The 22,493-nt window shown below is 40.7% G+C and overlaps 1 protein-coding gene across 2 annotated transcripts in view; it reads right to left on the bottom strand.

Annotated features, from left to right (window-relative positions):
* Positions 1-19,401, bottom strand: part of LOC124126337 — a 46,223-nt gene extending 26,822 nt beyond the window's left edge. The window contains exons 1-2 of one of the 2 annotated variants that reach the window (XM_048384617.1): positions 19,264-19,401; positions 7,353-7,448 (exon numbers count right to left, since the gene is read on the bottom strand). In XM_048384617.1, the coding sequence (XP_048240574.1) occupies positions 7,353-7,390 (38 nt within the window). In that variant the 5' untranslated portion in view covers positions 7,391-7,448; positions 19,264-19,401. Of the gene's footprint in view, positions 1-7,352; positions 7,449-13,005; positions 13,137-19,263 lie in introns of those variants that run through there. The other variant, XM_046489749.2, reaches the window with a different exon arrangement.
* Between the last annotated feature and the right edge of the window lie 3,092 nt (positions 19,402-22,493).

Genomic DNA, 22,493 nt, shown 5'->3' with positions numbered 1-22,493 from the left:
TGTTACCAGGAACTAACGCCGCATAATCAATCGTTGTGAAAAACGTAATTACATTTCTCCAAGAAAAACACCTAAATGGCACCGGCTAGCCGTGGTTTAATTTCCACTTTCATGTAGTCTGTATTCTACCCCAATGTCGAGAAATGTGTTTATGGCGGTCGATGTTTTCCTTATATAATGCTGCCGCCCTTATTCTCTATTGTGAGAAGGTCATAAATTATTTATTGCAAACGCCGTTCCTTTCGGCAGAGGTAACTCATAATTCTTTAGGCAATCAGAAAAGGACACATAATTTGATTGCCCCTACCTTTTGTACAAATGTAATAACTTGAAATATCATAATAGTGGAAATATTTATTTACACTGTATTTCTTCAAGTGCAAAAGGGGTTTGTATGATCTCTGTTAGCTTGTCTGCACTGGTGTACTTGTATATACAATATATAATCAGATATATAATTCTGCAACAGTTCACACATCAGGCACTTGGGCACACCTGACTGGAGATTGGGCGAGCGTTTCTAGCCAATGCTGATTTCGCACTCGGAGCCGTCTGTTCAGTTTCCAATGCTATGATCCAGACGATGTCTCAACACTTCAAATGCCGCTTTATCAGTGATACTGCTTGAGAAGGGGCTAAACAATGAGACGAGTTCTTCTAAGATCTGTTGCTGCGTACGACGATTCCTCTCGACTTGTGCTTTATCCGTTGTAATATCAAGGCATTTGATTTGTATTCATTAAAACTACATTAAATACTAGTAAGTAATCATCACAGTGATAGAGTATGTAACACACATCGTCATAAAGTCTTATCGTCTTAAAATGTGTGAGTTTGGTTAAACGCCGATTGAACAGTATTTCAGGTATATAACTTGGTGCTAGCTAAATGGGGCAGGAAAGCACGATGTGATGCAGGTTCGGCTTTAAGGTGAGGTGAAATAGGGTTTAACTATCGTCCAAGAGTATTGAACTTATATAGCGACGTGTATGTACGTGCATGTATGTGTGTGTGTGTGTGTTTAGCTACTTATACTAGGCCAGACTAATACCGATTTCATAGCGCAAGCCCACTAATATACCAGTTTAACCCCACTCAGACACAGTATACTGACTCCGAGCCGACCAGTCCTTGTTTTAGCCCCGCTATTTCGACAACAACAGGCAGGATAACAACACGTATCATCTTTTAACATCAGGATCACAACAAGTACCATGTTTAACGTCTTTTGGTATGATACCTCAGGGGATCGAAGCCACGACCTTCCGCTCTACCACTAGACAACGGAGGCGGTCAATTTGAGTTCGAGTATAACCAGGCATCACTGTATTATATTTCCCATAGGACTGCTGAGTTGCTTATAATAAATCATTCAAAGCTAATGAATTCACGAATTCATCTTAAAGATACTCTAAGTCCACTCCAAACACAATGCAGCTGTATCCAAACGACAAACACAACGAGAAGGAGGACTGTGATTCTATATACAATAATCTCCAGACTGTGTGAACAGTACTTAGTTAAACAATGCATTATAACATATACATGTCTGAAAGCGAGACTACCTACTTACATCATTACAGAGACAAGGTACGATGCTGGACTGTCTTTCAGTGATATGCAGGATTAAGGCACACGCATGCACAACACACTAAAACTACAGAATGGGAGATACAGGGCGGTGTATTATGTCATATCTTATTTATGTTTCAGACAAAATATTCACGTTTTGTTAGCATATTATGGTTATAGGTAAATGATAGCGCCTCACACAGCAGCACATCTATTTTAAGACATATTATGTTTCGTATTCTGGGAAATAAATCCAGATGAATTTATTTGCTTCCCTCACGAGATATCACGAATGGAAAATACGCAAAGACAACTGCCGGGTAAAAGAAAGTATACACCCATGTTTGATGGTGGCTAAAAATGAAACAAACAAGAACTTCTTTTCGATGGTGAGGTCACAGTATTTGATACGGGTATCATAGTATAAGGGTAACGCTATTTTTGAGGGCATTATCATTTGTTGAAGCCCGAGGTTTTCCATTAACTGCCCGACGAAGGAGGGCAGTTGAAAAGACCGAGGGTTTTGCAAATGATAATGCCCTGAAAAAGAGCGTTACCGTTATTATAGCTAAAATGGATGGAATTTGTTATCAAATAAAAAGAAACAACAACATCGGTTTTGAAACATTTACTGCAATCAACACAAATGTCACTGACCACATTTTACAAATATGGAAACGTCATAGAACAAACTAGATGACGTCACTATAATACGTGACGTCATTTTTTCTACCCTATGACGTCACCTAACAACGGGCTTGATAATGGCCCGTCGTCATGCAATATGAGGGCATTATCAAGTTACAGTGGCCCGCTCATTTCTGATAACGTGCGGGCGGTTTAATGATAATTCTATCCATTTTAGCTATAATTGTGTTTAGGACCTTAAGTTTGCAGTGTTTTGGCGTCTGTTTGCAGCCTGTTTTGATAACGGATGTTATATTTGGCCAAATCCAGTTCGAAGTGTTTACTTTATTTTGACCGGCAGTTTATATATCTCGACGCAGCTGACTCTATTCCCCGTGTACATGCTTACACGCTTACCCATTCCTGTTTCATGTAATTTCAACATAGGAAGTCTAGACTATCTTGGAATCATTTCTTCATTTGCACACACCTCCAGGAACAGTGGAATATAGTGTACACAAACATATCAGGGCTGATCTGCCAGCAACATGCAATGATTGATTGGTGAATATACCGATGTAAATGATTGGTGATTCTATACGAGTGTACCAATGGGGGGAGTCGAACCCGGACCTCCTCATTATTACGAGTAATCTTACCTTAACACAAGAATGCCCCATTGTACAAACGAGTCAGGGCTATATGTCAAATGACTATGATGATAATTAATGTGGGAGTAATACGGGGACGGGTATTGTGGGACCAGGGATCTTGGACCAGGAACTACGACAAACTGATCCTGGCACCAAAGGGACGCAACTCTACTTGACGCCCCACAACTTCTGTCCAGTGACGAAGATTGACCAATGATCAGATTAATACAATTGATAACGGTAAAAAAATTATATGTGTGGGGGCACGGGTGGCCCAGTCGTCTAATACGCCGCAATTCGCTGTGCAGAAACCTATGATCGTGAGTTTGAATCCCGGTTCGCCCAGGTAAATTTCTAGGTTTGTCTGCACCATGCCCGTGTCATGGGTTTCACCGAAGTGGTAAACATCTGAGACCTGCATCACTTCGGGCTTTCCTCCCACATTAAGCTGACGCGCCGTGATAGAACTGAAATGCTGTTCAAAACGGCGTTAAACCCAACTCACTCATTCACATATTTGCGTTTCCTATTGATTTCTTTTTATGACGTTATACAGCTAAATAAAAATGTATTGGACCTTGTGGAATAATGTTTTGTTCCATTTTACTGAAAATAGCATACGTCTTCTGGTTAGAAGAAATTTAACACGTAGCAAAAATAAAAAATCGAACCCGTTTTGCAAAGTCGGTTACTTAAGGGATACTAAACCTGACTAACAAGTGCCCGTCAGACAAGATCAACATCCATCAAACACCGTCTGTCAGTGCAAGTCTTAAACACAAGTGACTTAACAGACAAACATAAAAAAATGTGACCGACTTGCAGAAAACACGACGTAGTGTTGTTTGCAGTCTGACCTAATTCTGCCCCCTGGGGATCAGTAGAGTGGCGATGAAGTGGGATTTTGACGTCGTGGGGTGTGGAAAGTGGGATGCGGAAGTGTGGGGTGCGGGGTGTTGACTCATGCTCGATCAGAAGGGAGGAGATATAGATGTTGTGTGGGTCTGGTTGGACTTTGAGGGGTGTGGGAGTGCGTGGATGTGGGGTGTCCACTTGTGGCCGATCAGTAAGGAGGCCTTGTTGCGTGGCTATATTTGGACTTTGTGGGGTGTGTAGGTGTTCACCCATGGTGATCGGTGGGGAGAAGGTGTGTGGTTATGTTCACCCACGTGGTGTCCATGGGTTCTGAGTAAGATCCGAATCACTTACTAAGTTACTTTTAAAATGTGTATCACACCGATATCAATGATGCAGCACCATGTGCATATAGACCCAAACATAGAAAAAACAATGACCACGTCATCGAATTTAAGAGAACATTTTTCAATTTATTGGGACTTTGCAAGAAGATTAATGTTCGCGACCTTCCCATAGCACATTCAACCAAATACTCACACATCATTAACTATAGGGGTCTCATACGCCACACAGGATGATGATAAAGATGATGATGATGATGATGATGATGATGATGATGCTGATGATGCTGATGATGCCGCCCAGCCGCCAACAACATATCATCATACCGATACAGATAGGAGAATGGTGTCATTCATACTTACATTTATTGATATTCCGTAATAATGAATTTGCGACGTCGTTTGAAACTTTCACCTTGAACCTCGCCGAAAGTCACCCGTTCGTCGAATCAGGGATTAACACCTTTCGGGATTGGCAACATACACACTAATCAATATCAGACGGTGTCAAGTCAAACTATACGCAGGTGTGTATCCGCAATCACTGTCTTTGATGCTGTTTTCACTTGGCGCTCTATGTTGAGCAAAGGCGCTCTGGCAGGATATGTCCGCCAATTACAAGCGCGGATAGCTCAACTCCTTTTCATAAATTCCATATCGCCAGTGTACACGGCATATAATTACCTTTCCTCACAAACACGGATATAAAATCTCTTTCATCTCAACTGATTCAACTCTCGTGTTCAATTCAATACAGCGTGACGTAAACTAGATTAATATGGTGGCGTTGACGGTGCTGGAGAAAGTTGTGTATACCTGTACAGTCAAACCGGGGAGATTGTGTTCCAGCGCGCTTGATTCTATGATGTAACGATTGTGAGCAGGAAGGTTCGCGTTCATGAGTGCATGTGTAAGAGCGTGCGTGTGTGCGTGGGTTCGTGCGCGCGTGCTTATTCCTAAATGTTTTCACGTGTGTGTTCTCCCAAGTGGCGTGTTGCCTATTTACACTGTGTGAAATGTTTTATAAAGTTTACAATTTTGAATTTTTTTTATATCAACCAGTATTCGTTAACCCATTCCGTCTCAGATGTATTGGGGTTATGAAACAAAAGCGACAAAACCATTTCCAATAATCATTACAAATCTCTGCTAAAAGTACATTCCATTGTACGACTCGGATTAAAATGTATCAAGTGTTCACGGAAATGTGAACGTATCCTGCGCCACAGGTTGCACCCGTCACAAACACATGCAAAGGCAAGGCAAGCGTTCACTTGAACAAACACGGAAACAAGTAAAAATTAAGGAAATCCTATTTTCGTGACGGAAGCGTCAAATTTGGAAATGTCCTCAATCTGTCTTCCAAATACCTGTTTGAAAGCTTACTGGGGCCTTAAATGCTGTAACCTGCATCAAACAATTCTTTAGCAAGAGTCGTATTACGCCCTTAGAAATGTCCGTAGAAAGATCATGCTCGATTGAACGTCAAAAGGTGTGACATGTAGACAGCAAAGACTGGAGGTGCTTGAGTGTTCTTCCACATAAAGGGGAAATTGACGATTGACAAACTGAAGTCATCCAGTTGAAGTCTTGTGTGATATCTACATATATTTAGTTTAGATGGGTCAGAGGAAGAACATTATTGAACAGCATGAGATCATCGATATATCTGGCGTTAAAATTAAACTATTTGGACAAAATCCCGTGTTTGATTAGGCCAATCCGATAAAAAAAAATCCAACTCTAATGCAAAATGAAACAGATCAACAAGGATTGGATCACCATTCGTGCCCATGGAGAACACTACTTGCTGCCTAAATACTCTTTGTCCATATTTAACACAATTGAAATCCATGATTGTCTCTTTGTTTGTTTGTTGTTTAACGCTGCACTTAGCAATATTCCAGCTATGTGACGGCGGTCTGGACCAGACATCCACCGAATGACATCATGAGCATCGATCCACACAATTGGGATACGATGACGTGCATCAACCAAGTCAGCGAGCCTGACCACCGTTAGTCGCCGTTTACGACAAGCACAGTCGCCTTTTACACTGACATGGGTTGCTGAAGACCTATTCTACCCCGGATCTTCACGGGTCTGTTATCCATGAGGAAGTCCAGCATGTCACATATTGTCGGACAGTCAGACAGTTGCTTTCATTTTTTACCAATTATCCTGTACCCTTGTAAGATGTAACTATATCTATTATCACCATATTCAGGAACAGATGACCGCGGATCAAGGGCTGAAGGTTCTCCCTTTGTCAGTGGTGTAGTATGGAGGTGTACAGAGTGGAGATATCAAAACAGAATTGAACATTCAATCCACATGGTATTTATTCCAATAGTCTCAAATACTTTCTGTGAATATGACCTTCCTTGATTGTATTAAGGGTTATGAGACAGTGCTGGACCATGCATTTTATCTTTCTTTGTACGGATTTTATGAAACTTTGGAATCCAGTACAAAAGAGGAATGGACAAGTCTGAAAAAAATTCTGAATAATGCGCCGGTGGGGAAGCACCGTGGGTTATGTTCCCTCCCGTCACGCAGAAGACCCAAGGCCCATTCCCAACATGGCCTAAGTATTAAGCCAATTAGTGATTTGACCGGAATATTGATATACGTCGAAAAACACTACTCATTCACTGACTCACAAAAAACCTAAGCGTTTTTGTAATTGTCTTTAGTGACCGTTAGGCCTCACCGTTTCGAGAACATAAGATAATAATAAAAAAAGAAAATCATCTTTACTTTAGCGGTGTTAGCTGTAGTGGTATTCGTCACACCATCCGAAGCGCGTTCACGTATACCGTGACCTTTGTAGTGACCTCTGGTTCTTACAGATAGCCAAGACTGCTTTGTATATGAAACTATTGATGCAGTATCAAATATGTTTGTTTATGTAATCATAGTATTTATGAGAGAGTTGGTTTTTTGGCTCTGTTAGCAATATTCCAGCAATATCAAGGAAGGTAACACTAGAAATGGGCTTCTCACATTGTACACATCTAGGGAATCGAACCTGGGTTTTCGGCGTGACGACCGAAAGCCTTAACCACTCGGCTACCCCACCACCCCTTGTAATTAGGATTTATTGAGGCTGATCTGCATCAAATATATTGAACATCATGTTTTATCTCAAACCATTTATCAACATCCTTCAATAAGAACAAAACGGATACATGTAGAGGACATCAATCCCACCAACAATATGTGTTGCCACGAAACACAAAAGAGTTTATATAATATCATTTTTCACACCTGTATTACCATTTCTTTACTCTCTACTTACCTGAAGTACATTTTCGATGACCCGACTCCTTCAATCATGCTGACTATGTCCTGACCCCCTCGCTCCTCCTTTGCGTCTGTCGCCGTTGTCAACACCCTGCAACACGCAACGCCATCAACATCAGCTGATCACCGTACATACCTAGCTCCTCGCATGGGGATCAAAGTCAATATAGGTAATTTACACCTCGTTTACCTGTCCCCACGCCCGCCCACCTGCACAGGTAAGCTATTGACATCGTTGTTTATTTTCTCGCCTGTACGGGTCATATCTATAGACATAGTCATCTATAAGGACGTGGCCGGGCTGTCCAGCGCTGGAACTGTGCATAAGTAAATAGTATAAAAGCCCAATTATTGTGTTAATGTGTGTGTGGTTTCAATAAGTTGTTTAATGAAAAGAATACCACAAGTAATCATATATACGAGTTGGTCGTTAATTTGATTTATACATCACGTATGTGTTAGGTTTCTATAACCCTGGAAGCACAAGACGGGTCTACTCTGCATCGTCTTACGTTCAAGTGCTTTGGACAGTATTTCAGTTATAACACGACTTGTCAACTTATATTAAATGTAGAAGTAAGGACCAAAGACACGAGGATTGCAGATTTTACCATTTACTTTTTACCACACACATATATGTTTGGCGCTGACAGACAAAGGGTCATTATCTTGTAGGTTTTCAAATTTCGGGGTTTCAACGTTTTCCGAATTATTTTTTCTCATCAGTTCAAAAATAAATCTTGTTGGTAATTAATATCAAAAAGGGAAAACAATTTTAATCTAGAAACTGTTTACCTTCTCATATTTATAAGTTGTCGATATGCAATATGTGATTTACATTTACGAAGGTAATGCTTTTTTAAATCGTAATAAATAAAAAAATCTTTATCCTATTTGAAATTCAGAAAGAATGGGCTATTTGTTGTGATTTGATTATTTAGAAACAGATGGAAAGAAAACATGACGAATCTACATTATGCATCAACGTCGGTAGCGAATGGTCTCCGGTATTTATCAAAGAATGGAGAAATAATACCCTGGGTGGCGATCATTCATGTCAAGCACTACCATTACATTAATTATCATTATTTGAATTGAACAAGTGTTGATTTCATAATAACATGCAAAATCCATTCTAGTATACCGTCTATATCAGTAATTACCCAGACAGGCACATACCGTATATTGTGTGTTCAAGTTAGATCAATAACACCGCGCACCTGATGTAAAGGAGTGATCAGTGTCACTTCGGTATATTCGCACGCTTCACTGTCTTCATGCTGAGTTAGTTTTCAGTCGTGATGTAAGGGTCCCCTTCTGATTCTCACATTAGTAACCTCTAGTTCCCCTGGGAACAGTCCGGGACAGACAGGTCCCGAGGACCATATGCTTGTAGTAAGTGCCAACAATACATTGTGATTATCCAGAAGCACAGAACTCAAAACTCTCTATTTTAAAGCGTGCTGGTGTAACTGTTTGATTGACAATGTACTTCCTGAAAAAGGATTGTGTTACTTTTTATCACAACAAATTCAAAATTTTAAACTAAGTTACCAATATTTGTTTTCTTTACAAAATTTATTAGAGAAATACCATCGAGAATGTACAATAATTTGAAGAGCAAGACATTAGAGGTGTGACTCTCCCTCTCGCCCCAGTACGTTTGTAAAGGGCCCCTGGTATGAACGACACTTGTCAGAAAATTATCTATGATCACAGTAACTTTTACCTGTGGGTAGAAATTAATTTAAGTTTAGAGATACCACATATGCCACAATGAATCCGGCCACAGGGAGCCCCGACTCGGCCCCTATCTCAGCCAGGTGGCGTTACCGCATTAACAAAAAAAAAGTCCACATACTAAACTGGCGGGCTATCGACAGTACATACCCCTGCTTGATGGTGGTGAAGATTGAAACATCCAAGAAGCGCTTATTCGATGCTGATGTATTTGATATCATTTGATGGTGACTCTTTGATAAAATTTGTACTTTTTTTGTTCAAATCAAATTTTCAAGTGTATAGTTTCTTTTGCCCGACAGTTTAAACAAACAAGAGAAATATTCCCACTGCAGTGAGTAATGTCCTGTCAACACCAACAATGACGTGTCGCGTTCCCACGGTCCCTGACCTTGAATCCATTGATGCCAATTCAAATAATCCATTTTGTTATTAAACGTTAAATATGAAGCCAATTGTTGAAATGTTGACATTGGAATGAAACGATCTCATTTGTGTAATGTCTCATCAACTAAGTATTCTTTGGCAACATTCCAAATTATAAATACGTTTACAGATAATAGCAAATCATTACTCTGGTGACCTACAACTTCAGCTCTGTTTCAAGGTAAGAGTAACTCAGCTTGCTTGTTGTTAATCCAAACAGCATGTTAATGATAACGCACATATGTCGAGTACCATTATTCGTAAGGAATATCCAGTTAGGTAGGCTTTGTCTGACTAAAAATACAGCATCAAAGTAACAAAATATCAGGTAATCAGATTTAAAATACAGCCAATAAATTAATAAGTAAGTAAGTAAGTAAGTAAGTAAGTAAGTAAATAAGTAAGTAAGTAAGTAAGTAAGTAAATAAATAAATAAATAGTCAGTGTTGCATTGGAACTAGCCCGTGTATTCGTACTGCACTTGTATTATGAGCGATTTGATCATCGAAGCCAGTACATTCGTAACTAAGGCATGTGCTTAGAATTAATTGATGACATTTAAATTAACGTTGCCGAATGCAGGTCAGTAAACTGTCAATTCGTTACAGATAATCTACAGTTGAAACAACAGAGTGACGTCAAAGCTGTATTTTAATTAATCAAATTATGATACCTTATACACTCAAATGCACGTGTTTGCTGCAGTACTGAAGTTGCATCCCTAGTTTCCCCAGGACCATCAAGTAGTGGATTCGAATTCTATCTGGTTTGTGAGCACCATACTAAAGTGGTAAACGTCTGAGACCGGCATCACTACGGACACATCGAACACATCACACTGACACGCCAATATTACTGAAATACTGTTCAAAGAGGCCTTTGAAAATTTTCACTCATCTATTCATAATTGTTCTTTGCTTTCATTTGTCGACTATGCATATCAATTTTAAACCATTTAACGACAATATTGGTTTGTTTGGTTATTGTTTTCAAATAACAAAGGTTTCACTTTTCTTTGCAGGGAAATCTTAAATATGTAACCTTAATGTATGATTCCCCAGTGGTGGTCAGAATTCCACCTCAGTAAGTGAATGAATGTTGTTTTACACCCAAGTCAACAATATTCCATCCATACTACGGCTTCCTGCAAATAATCGAATGTGGACCAGGCAATGCAGTGACTAAACGCACGAAGAACAATAGAGGCCATAGGGACGTGAAGACCTACAATCATCCAAGTCACAGATGAAGTCGGTCCCCGCGACAAACGCTGAGGACGTTTTCGTACGCGCGTTCCCCGCCGATACATCGACACCATATATACAATTTGTAATGAATGTATCAAATCTCAGTGTGAGCGAAAGTCATAATGCGCTCACGAAAGGTGTTTACAAACGCAGAATAGACACCTATAATCAAATATTACCTGAAGCGGTAGTTATCGAGACGATACTAACGTTCACAAACACTCACACGTGTATCAAGAACATTGTCAACGCACACGTACACAACTGGATACGAAGATGAGTAATTATTGAAGATGTCAAAGATGTCAATATACACGTACACAACTGGATACGAAGATGAAAAGCTCAGAATACTTTTCCTATACTGTCACAATACTACAGCAATACTAATAAGTACTGTTGTAGTGGTACAGCTATTGCAATAATTTCCACAATAGTGTTTTAAGTATTGATATGAATATCATTTCCTCTCTCCACTCCTCTCTCATCCCTACCTCCTTCAATCACTAGCTCTTCCTCCTTCACTTCTCCAAACCCTCGTTTTCTCCCTCCATCGCTCCCCGCGACTCCTCTCCTTCACTCACTCACTCACTCACTCACTCTTTCACTCACTCACTCACATCATGGTTTTCCGCCGCGAAAGAGTCACTGTGTTGGGTATCGATTATTTCACACAATACAAACAAAATATGACTCGACTCTTTCATTGTGTTATCGCTAACACGCAGGACAATGAGCACGTGCCTTTCATGAACGTCTGCCACTGTTATCAAATGTCGCAGCGACTCGCCAAGACATTAAAAAGTGACCAAAGTCAACCTGGCTAGCTCAATACACTAATGTTGAAGAACAAAATGCCACATGGCTATTCAATCTTAACTTAACGACGGACCTCGTAATAATTCTTATCGCTGAAAGAGAGAGAATCAGGAATGATATTATTATCTGAAGCAATTTTATTGGCAATTTGCTTAGATTCACGCCAGCCTCAGTAAATGCCTAATTGTTGTGTCCACGGTATTGCTGTTTCAGAAATATTAATGACATACATTGAGTCAATACGAATGGTCAATACTTTATTGCCCACAAGAGAATTCGTTGTACATAATAGAGTGCTAACATAAAACAAAGAGACTAAAACAGTTCAGGGCTTAGCATTCATTTAAGAGACGCATACTTCATGAGATAAAAGCTCTAAGAACACTGGGGCGGTCGGGTAGCCTAGTGGTTAAAGCGTTCGCTCGTCACGCCGAAGACCCGGGTTCGATTCCCGACATGGGTACAATGTGCGAAGCCCATTTCTGGTGTCCCCCGCCGTGATATTGCTGGAATATTGCTAAAAGCGGCGTAAAACCATACTCACTCACTCACTCCAAGAACATTATTTGTTTTAAAACGTTGCAACACATATCACCGGATAGAAGATATAAGTGCATACTCTTTGTTCAAAAAATGGTCGGAGTCAGCTAAAATGTTCAGTGATAATTTGAAAACACGTTTTCTTATGAAATAGATAGACTGACAACTGAGACAGCTATCGTACCAGCTACTAACGCAATCTTTTCAAAGCCTGATTTGTTTAAACAGAATGAGCTCTGTACCAGCAATGAATAGGAAACACTTGCAACAAAACAACGATTAATAAGAGACAATACAAGATCTTCATTTACGATTAAATGTAATCTCTGTTGACATTTGTTAAAGACAGCATCCGTGTTGATATTCCAGTTTAACTTATATCTCGTTATTTCAGTGCCTCACGTTGTGTTAGTTTGATGTAGGGGAGATCACTACAGTGGTGAAACGAATGAGCACGGGTATAGTGCTGATAAACCAAGAATCTTAATCAGGTCGAATCGATACGAACCCACGATAATCGGATTCTGGTCCACTAAGGGACGCAACACTAGCTGCACAGCGAATCCCGGGGCCTAAGACAGCTCGGCGAACCCAGTTATCCAAGCTTCACCGGACGACAGACCAACTAAATATTTTCACGCATTTATACATTACCCGGATGCCAAATCGCTCCATTTTGTATTCCCTTCACAAACGCATGACAGCCGACGGAAATAATTCTTGTATTTGCTTTATAGGTCTAGATGTATACATTATACATAAGACTAAAACAGGATTTTAGATTGTGTGTGCTTCAAACATTAGTGCTATTTACGTCTCTTGTTTTCCCTCGAACTTGTTTACATGTTTCGAATGAATGAAATAAAAAGAACTTACCCTCCAACCTTCCGACCGAGGTGTCCCTGTGTCACCAAACAACAACATACACTCTCGTAAATCACGACCACTAGGCTCTCTCCTTACAGGCTGCCGACACTTCATTGACACCGACCACAAACCGATAAGCCTGTTCTTAAATTGAAGAATCGTCACATCTGTCCTTTCATAAAGAGTCCTCAATATATCTATCTGGAGCAGGAATAATCTTACCCACGTGGCGTGTGAACAATGAAATCGTCACTTTACGCTTTCTGTGACCACATATCTTCAATCACGTTCAATTTGGATCTAAACATGTGACTTTCGTTGTCGTCTGCTTCTACCGTACCAATATTGATCGCTGATCAAATACTAATCAATTGATAGATAGAACGGAATTCTCCTTCAACTGCTAAAGACGGTTGACAAAAGATTGTTTTCATTCATGAAACGCTCTATCTCACCGTAACTGATACGTCAATAGCTCTTTTCCCATGACCACAGTCTCCGCGCAGACGACAAAATGGAGAGAAACTCCCATTGTGCAGTGATCGGCTACTTCGTGAACGGATGTGGTGTTGTTTTCTGTAATTCATCATCATTAATAAGTTTCGATTTTTCTCCGAATCGAATGAGCACTTTTCTCGGAGGTCATAAATGTCGTCTGCGGCAATAATGTGTTCCCAACATTGTGTCATGGTGTACGAATCTGTCGCAGAGAAATAGGACACTTTCCACAGGACTTGTGTTTTGTGTAACAGTTTCTTTATTTTGCGTCTATTTGGTCAGTGGTGTTTATGGCAGTATACGTCGAGTTGTAGTATAACCGTAGTGAGTGAGTATGGTTTTACGCCGCTTTTAGCAATATTCCAGCAATATCACGGCGGGGGACACCGGAAAATGGGCTTCACACATTGTACCCATGGGGGGAGTCGAACCCGGGTCTTCGACGTTACGAGCCAACGCTTTAACTACTAGGCCAACCCACCGCCCCTAGTATAACCAAAGTAGATTTAGGAACATTTTTGTATAACATTGCATTACGTCCATACTAACCTAATATACTACTCAAAAGGAAGTTAAGGAACACCCGATCGTTTTATGTGACTATGAAATAATAATTTACGGTCATGGCCGGTAGGTTTTGCAACACGCAGTCTTCCAAATGTGGGTGTTCTTTTACATGTTGTGAGTAGTATATTTCAATTTATATTCTAGACTGCCACAATAACAAACCTAATATAATATTGTCATTATTATACTTATAACCAGATTAACATTAAAACTGGATTATCACAATAACGAGGATACCATGTTTCCAGACTGAAATTATATACAGTTTGGCATTTATAACAAATATGGATACAATTGCCATTACAACCAGTTTCAGGGATCAGTCTATATAGTTATATTATGTAATTATATAGATTTTGACACTTCTGATTCGCTTGATAGAGAAATAAGCGACAAAACATTTTCATAAGACATCTTTGCTAAATGCAGAGTCGATTCCGACTTTATCATGAGCATATGTTTATGAATCACTATCAAATAGTGATGATACCAGGTGTTTGCGAACAGGTGGGCGTATCCTGCGTCACCGGTGGTACCCGTCACAAACACATACAAAGGCAAGTCAAGTGTTCATCTGCAAAAACCCATGGGAACACACTGTACAAGTCAAAATGTGCAGCAGGCTTCATTTTGGGCACGCCAGAAACCTATGATTGTGGGTTCAAATCCCGGTTCGCCCCAATTATGTTTCTAGGTTTGTCAGCACCACACCCGTGCTCGTGGGTTTCGGCGAAGTGGTAAACGTTTTTTTGTTTACAGAAGCAGAAAGTGTGATTGATCAAACACTGCACTTGATATTTGATTTCCAGTAGAAGTTGAGAGTAACATCTTGTCCGACTGTTAAAGATCACTTCCCGAGGCAAGAGAGTTAACTGACTTTAAAAGTCCAGTTTCCACCCTTACCGAACTAGGCTGGCATTCCTCGGCTCGATCGTAGCGCCACCAGTGGCTATTCGAGTTATGTCCCTTCTATGCCTCTCCTATGGACCAATCAGATTCCAACTTACGTATAACTTGCATGTGCTTCAAACAAACGGCGGCGCCCAGTCAAGACGATCTGATCGATAATCAAGATCTATATTGTGATAAAACGAGTCTTACATCGCGAAGTGCATCAAATCACGTGAGCACCTACATCAAAAACATGAAAAGATTTAGAAAATATCTGTTGACAACGAGTTAGCGGTGCACGTGCTTTGCAAATCCTGCAATCGACCGAAATCTGCATGACAGTTTACGAACCGGATTTCGATTTCGGAGTGCGATTTTTATTGGACTATGCATTGACTCGTTAGTCCAGCCAAACTGTAACTCCATAATACCAGCCTAGTTCGGCAAGGGTGGAAACTTGACTTTTATAGTCAGTTAACTCCCTTGCCTCGGGAAGATGGTTAAAGATCAGCATGAAAATAGTCGAGAAGTCGACGTTATATCAATACCGGAAGAGAGAGCATAAACTATGTCTGTCAGAGAAAGAGGTGGGGGATGTGGTCATGGGTTCGCACAATGTGGAAGGGGAGTCTGTAGTTTCTTTGCTATCCGAAACTCGGATTATCGAAATTCAATATTAAGTTTATCTCCGCTTTCAATGTATTTTAGTTATATCACGGCGTGACAGTTTAATGTCAGACGAAAGTACAGCTTTTACCACTTTGATGGGACCCACGACCCATGGTGCTTACAGACTAATAGTCATAATCGGGGAGAATCGGGAATTTGAACCCGACACTAGCGGATACTGACACTTATAAGGGACACAACTCCTTTCTTACATGCTGAATATCAAAGTTCCGTTGTGAACATTAGAAGAATTCGTACATCTTTATTGCTAATAGTATGTTACTTATAAAACAAATCTTAAATCATATATACAGGTATATGTTTTTATTGGAATGCTTCTTAAAATCATTTATCTTTCAATTTGATATAACTGTTCCTTGTTTTGTATTTTAATGTCCTTAAGTTACATGTATCGTCTATATGTGTACTTTATACAATTAATTTAAATATTTGTCACAGTACATATTTACTGTATATACAGTATTTTATGTATAATTGCCACGTGGTGTTTTGTCTTAATATTTCTATTGCCATGCTCTGTATTTGAATATCTCCTGTAAATGTAATAAAGTATTATAGAGAATAGCGCATAAAAAACCATACATGTCACTGTCAGTGTAGCAAGTCAATGTATTTGTCATTAATCATGACGGAGATACGCTCGGAGTGAATCAGAACAATAAACCGTTATGAAACAGAACATTAACCTTGGTCAATGTTTACACTCGCTATCCAAACAAGCCTGTCACTGACTAGTCAATTCCGCCGTTAGGTGGCTATGTGTAAACAAATCGGAATTATTTTATTCCTTTAATCCAGTTGAAACCAAAACTGCATAACCGAGGGCGAAAACTCCACAGCAACGCTGCCATGTTTGTGCTGGGTAATAATCTTTCATATCAGACAGATGAAATATTGCATGCCAGGCGAGTTGATAACGACCTTAAATGACTTTAATGTGTTGACTTGAACCCATAAACTTGCCTTATTGGAGATGTTTATAGCGCTGGGTTTACGTCAGTCCCACTCTTCACTCATAGATGACGTTACGGCAGACGTTGTAAATAACCACTGAATGGTAATTTGTTATCAAAGAGACGCTTCTTTATCATGCCTCTTGAGACATCGTTCATGGTCGTATATCCAATTGGCAATTCCAATACAGAGTGAGTGAGTGAGTGAGTGAGTGAGTGATTTCTTTAATATAATATAACGCTGTAGTCTGCAATATTCCAGCAATATAAATAGTCGACTCTGGACCAGGCCAAACAGTGGCTGAAAGTATGAACAACGACCAGGCCATCACTGCACGTTGACACGCAAACAGTCATGTCATAGAACAGGGCCATCCAATCCATATTTTTGCGGCTCCTACGACGAGCATATAAGGTATGGGCTCCGTTTCTAAAAGCTATCGTGTCGCTACGACTGTCGTAAGTCAATGTTAAAGTATGTGCGTAACAATCGTCTTAGTCCTACAGTCCCTTTGTGGTTTAGGGCCCCGGAACCTAGACTGACCCCGACTCCCCGCAGTCAAGGGGGACACTGACGTTCATTTGTAACTACGGATGAGGATTAGATGGTAACGATGAGTCCTCAGTGTGCATAGTACTTGGATTAATGACCAGTGATTAAATCCCAACTCACTGTTGGATGCATGTAATATCTTTTTATCCAAAGGTGTAACAATTTATATTTCGTTTTTTTCCATATCAAAATGTGTATGTTCTCACATTTTCGACCATATGTTTACCATACGTTTCCAAGTCCTAACGTATAACCTCACTCACTCACCAACTCACTCACTCACTCACTCGCCCACACGCCCACCCACTCATTCACTCTCTCACTCACTCCCTCACTCACTCACTCACTCAGAGCTCTCACTCACTCACTAACTCACTCACTGACTCACCCACTCACTCACTCACTCACTCACTCACCAACTCACTCACTCACTCACTCACCCACTCACCAACTCACTCACTCGCCCACCCACTCATTCACTCACTCACTCACTCAGAGCTCTCACTCACTCATCAACTCACTCACTCACTCACTCACCAACTCACCAACTCACTCACTCCCTCTCGATGCAACAACCCCGTTAGTCAGAGCTATAACACATATACGTGTATGACACGGCAGCAGACCCTTGTGCCTTTATATAAGGGTATCTATCATAGCTAGCGTGGGTGTAATCCTATTTCCTCGTTATTATATAGTACCTAGCTACAGTTTGGGTGTCATGGCAATGTAGCAGGCATTGACAGAGATGATAACATATTATTCTTGCCAGATTATTCATTCGGTTATGTATACCCGTCTGGCATACAGAACATGATATAACCAAGATCAGTTCGAGATATATGATTACATTTCTAACGCAGGTGTCATGTCATACCTCTGTACATCCCTCACTTTCTCTCGAACTGTCGGAATAATTTGGTTCGTTACGAAATTCACCAATCTTTGTCAAAGCGCAAATGAACGAAAACTAACGAACGAAAGCATGTCAATAGCACTAATTACACCTGCTCCGTAAGAGTAGATACATTAATTACAGGTCACGTGGTCATGGTATCCGTGAACCACGAAGATGAAGACAATGATGCTGACGTGATACAAGAGTCACGACCTTCACTAATGAGAAGTCCTTGACTTCGTCTTTGTGATGAAGCTAATCAATATCTATCAAATAACACAATTTACACACATGATTAATTCTACATATTACCTAAACGAAAACATGCACTCTTGATACAAACTAAGGAGCACAAGTAACTATACCCCTCTGTTGGTTAAATCATACGCTTGACATTGAGTAGAAAATACTTAGAAAATATAAGAAATGAACTGTACTGGCGCTTAGTCAGCACTCAATAATACTTGTATATGGTATAATTTTTAATAGAAGCTTTAGTTTAAAACTTATAAAATTCAAATTATAAAAACAGTTCTTTCAATTTACAATTAAAAAAACTCAAACTCGGTCAACTTTCTTTTGCACCTCAGTTTGAACCAAATTCAGACCCGTGAAGATCCGGGGTAGAATAGGTCTTCAGCAACCCATGCTTGCCGAAAAAGGTGACTATGCTTGTCGTAAGAGGCGACTAACGGGATCGGATGGCCAGGCTCGCTGATTTTGTTGATGCATATCATCGTTTCCCAATTGCGTGGATCGATGTTCATGATATCAATCACTGGATTGTCTGGTCCAGACTCGATTATTTACAGACCGCCGTCATATAGCTGGAATGTTGCTGAGTGCGGCGTTAAACAACAAACAAACAAAACAAAACCCAACTTAAACATGTACCAAGAATGTGCCCGCAAAACAAAACAAATATGAAAGACAACATTCCCACAGCTTATGTGCAGCTCTCCCATCCATTGTCCTATCACCACGACGACGCACTACAATATGGCGTACAGTAATTATATCCCGGCGACAATGACCTGACATTACCAACCGTTTTGACCGCGATGACGTTTGTATCAGAAACACCAACCTTGGAATGAACGTCACCATGTAGCCTCATCTCCTGAGGCCCCTGTTTAGATCAGTGTTAATATCCCCAAGCCTCTAACCATGCAAACATACGTTGTACAACTGAGTGAGCTCTCCTCCCGTAGACTTACCTCAATACTGCATCAGCACCCTGAACGACTTGCAGCTTGTACCTCTCTCGGTTCCATCAAGCATATTCGATTTCATAATTTTATAACATGTATATTTTCATAAATTCGCATTCGGACCGAAGCTGTTCAGACACAACAGTACCGTTTCAACACTGTATGGCATTTTTCTCTAACATTCCTTCAACCAGTCGTCCAACGCTTAACCAACATTACACATTTCAACGTTTAACAGACAGCACCAGTCGAATTCATAACGCGACCCGTGATGTACTGGAGTCCTTATCTAAAGATCAGTGGTAAACACTTGAGGTTCGGTCTAAGGGTGTAAGACCACTAATACGGGTAGATATATGTCTATGGGTGTTTAGATACCCCCTCAAACACCAGAGTCTCCTCCACCGATGCCCGGATACAACAAGGGGCGTTCAACTCAAATGTTTATTAAATTTATATAAGTGGGGTATGACTTTAAAGTCACGAATATGAGTTTCGTTTTCGCTGGAAATGAAGTACAGTTTGACAAATGACGTCGCTGTTATATGGGTCATAAACAACTGTGTACAGCCATCTTTTGCATATTTCTGTTCATGTTGATAATCATAAATGTCTAATGACAACAAAATATGAGCAGATTTTACGACCGTTTCCAACAATTACTATCCCTTGACATTGGAATAGGCGCGTGATTGAGTGAGTTTGGTCTGACGTATCGTTCAGCGATATTCTTGTCATATGGTAGGTGGAACAAGACGGATTTCACATACTCTGCCCATGAGGGATGTAAACACGGGTTTACAGTGTACAAAACAACACTTAAACCGCTAGACTAACTAAACCATCGTCCTTGAATCTTTCAAGCTGAAATAATGTCAGGAACTTTAAGAGAAGTCCTGATATTCTCACTCACTCACTCACTCATTCACTCACTCACTCACTCACTCACTCACCCACCCACCCACTCACTCACTCACTCACTCACTCACTCACTCACTCACCCACCCACTCACTCACTCACTCACTCACTCACTCACTCACCCACTCACTCACTCACTCACTCACTCCTGTCATAGTTGGTGGACACAGAATGGTCATCTGGCCAAGCGTTAAACATGTGGGTAGACGGGAGATCCAGCTGCACGCTCGGGCCTCGGAGTGATGACAAGTTATATCCCATGTATCAGACTGGTTTCAGCTGGCTTGAAGCAAAGATCTTCCTGTGACTGTCAACACCTGCTAGGAGTTTTCTCTTCGGTCCCGTTTCTTTTCTACTCCATTGGTTGTCAATGAAACTGGTTGTTTCGACGATTTGATGATAATCCGGATTGTTCAGGTCCAGCAGGTTATCAGGACAACAGTCTTTATTGGCAAATATCAGCATTACATCGTGCGAACATGTCTTGGTTGTATAAAATGTATAATATTATACTTTAAGGGGACATAACCACATCCGATGCCGTCCGACGTTGTTTATATAGAGGTAGACATAGACGGTTTTAACGAGGCCCGACAAGCACGTATGTAACGAGGTCGGACATTGGTAATAAAGTGGTCAGACGTAGACGAATTTAACGAGGTCAGACATGCACGTATGTAAAGAGGTCAGACATGCATGTCTGTGACGAGGTCGGACATTGTTAATAAAGTGGTCAGACGTAGACGGATATAACGAGGTCAGACATGCACGTATGTAACGAGGTCGGATATTGTTAATAAAGTGGTCAGACGTAGACGAATTTAACGAGGTCAGACATGCACGTATGTAAAGAGGTCAGACATGCATGTCTGTGACGAGATCGGACATTGTTAATAAAGAGGTCAGACATAGACGGTTTTAACGAGGTCCGACATGCACGTATGTAACGAGGTCCGACATGCACGTATGTAACGAGGTCCGACATGCATGTATGGTACGAGGTAGGACAGACGGTTATAACGAGGTGAGGCATAGACGATTACAACGATGTCAGACGTTCTTTATAAAGAGGGGCACAGACTGTTATAACGAAGTTAGATATAGACGGTTATAACGAGGTCAGACATTGATGATTATAACGATGTCGACGTAGTGGTACTGACTCCGAGGTATGGTTCAACCAATGTGGCAAGAGACCCGCATCTCTGGTTTTCCTCACACGTTGAGTTGACACGTCGTCATGTAGCTGGAATACTGAACCTCACTTTAAGTTAACGCTCTGGGATACTGTGCAGTATCTTCAAGATTCCATCGTTTTATTTGAATGATTGCATAATATAATGTTCTTGCATAATAGGAGCGGTGGGGTAGTCCAGTGGTTAAAGCGTTCACTCGTCACGCTATAGACCCGGGTTCGATTCCCCACAAGGGTACAATGTCTGAAGCCCATTTCTGGTGTCCCCCGCCGTGATATTGCTGGACTAGTGCTAAAAGCGGCGTAAAACTATACTCACTCTTGCGTAATGACGCTCAACGTTTTACATTACAATTTCGTGCCTCATCGTGGGGATGTCAGCATTACTTAGAAGAACAATAATCTCATTAAATGGGACTCTTGCATCTATGCATGTGACCTATATCACGGATGAACGCATCGTATATGACATATAGATTATATTCAATAAAAACCAGTGCGATGACAGCCAAGTAGGCACGTTCAATAATGGACAATTAAGCACTGACATATAAATGAGTGCATATTTAACCAACAGCGATGAAATAATAGCCAAACAGTCGTAAAAAGACCATTGCCTCATTCTAGACCACTGAAGGAATCATCACCGGTCAAGAAATGCAGTCATGATTGACAGCCAATGTGAGCCCAGTCCACCATGCCTGTCAGGTTTCCTTCCCCACCCAGAGCAATGCTGAGGCGGAAATCCGACACTGGGAAACATTTATCTCGTTTTCGACGCCGCCTTGCGAAAAGAAATCAAACAAGGGTATTGATCTTAAAGAGATAGAAAATCGATACTCTTCACTTGTGTACTGGCCGTTTTGTCAGATCCACTTTCGATTAATTTAAAGGCCATTGTGATGTGGCTGGTATTGCTTGTTGCATGCTGTGCTGCCTCCTGTCGCACTAGGGTCGCTCGTCTTTGGTTCGAATGCCGCATTCGTATGATACTGATGTTTGGTCTCTCAGCATAACCGTGCTGGTTGCTCTCAGGAAAGTGGTAAATATTTCTGACATACGAAAGGCGGTGCAATCTCACATCAATATTGACGCGCAATGAATATTGCTTTGTACTTCAGT

Source organism: Haliotis rufescens, unplaced genomic scaffold (assembly GCF_023055435.1).
Source record: "Haliotis rufescens isolate VD_foot unplaced genomic scaffold, xgHalRufe1.0.p SCAF_5, whole genome shotgun sequence".
Classification (NCBI taxonomy): domain Eukaryota; kingdom Metazoa; phylum Mollusca; class Gastropoda; order Lepetellida; family Haliotidae; genus Haliotis; species Haliotis rufescens.
This window is presented reverse-complemented; position numbering and strand designations above follow the sequence as displayed.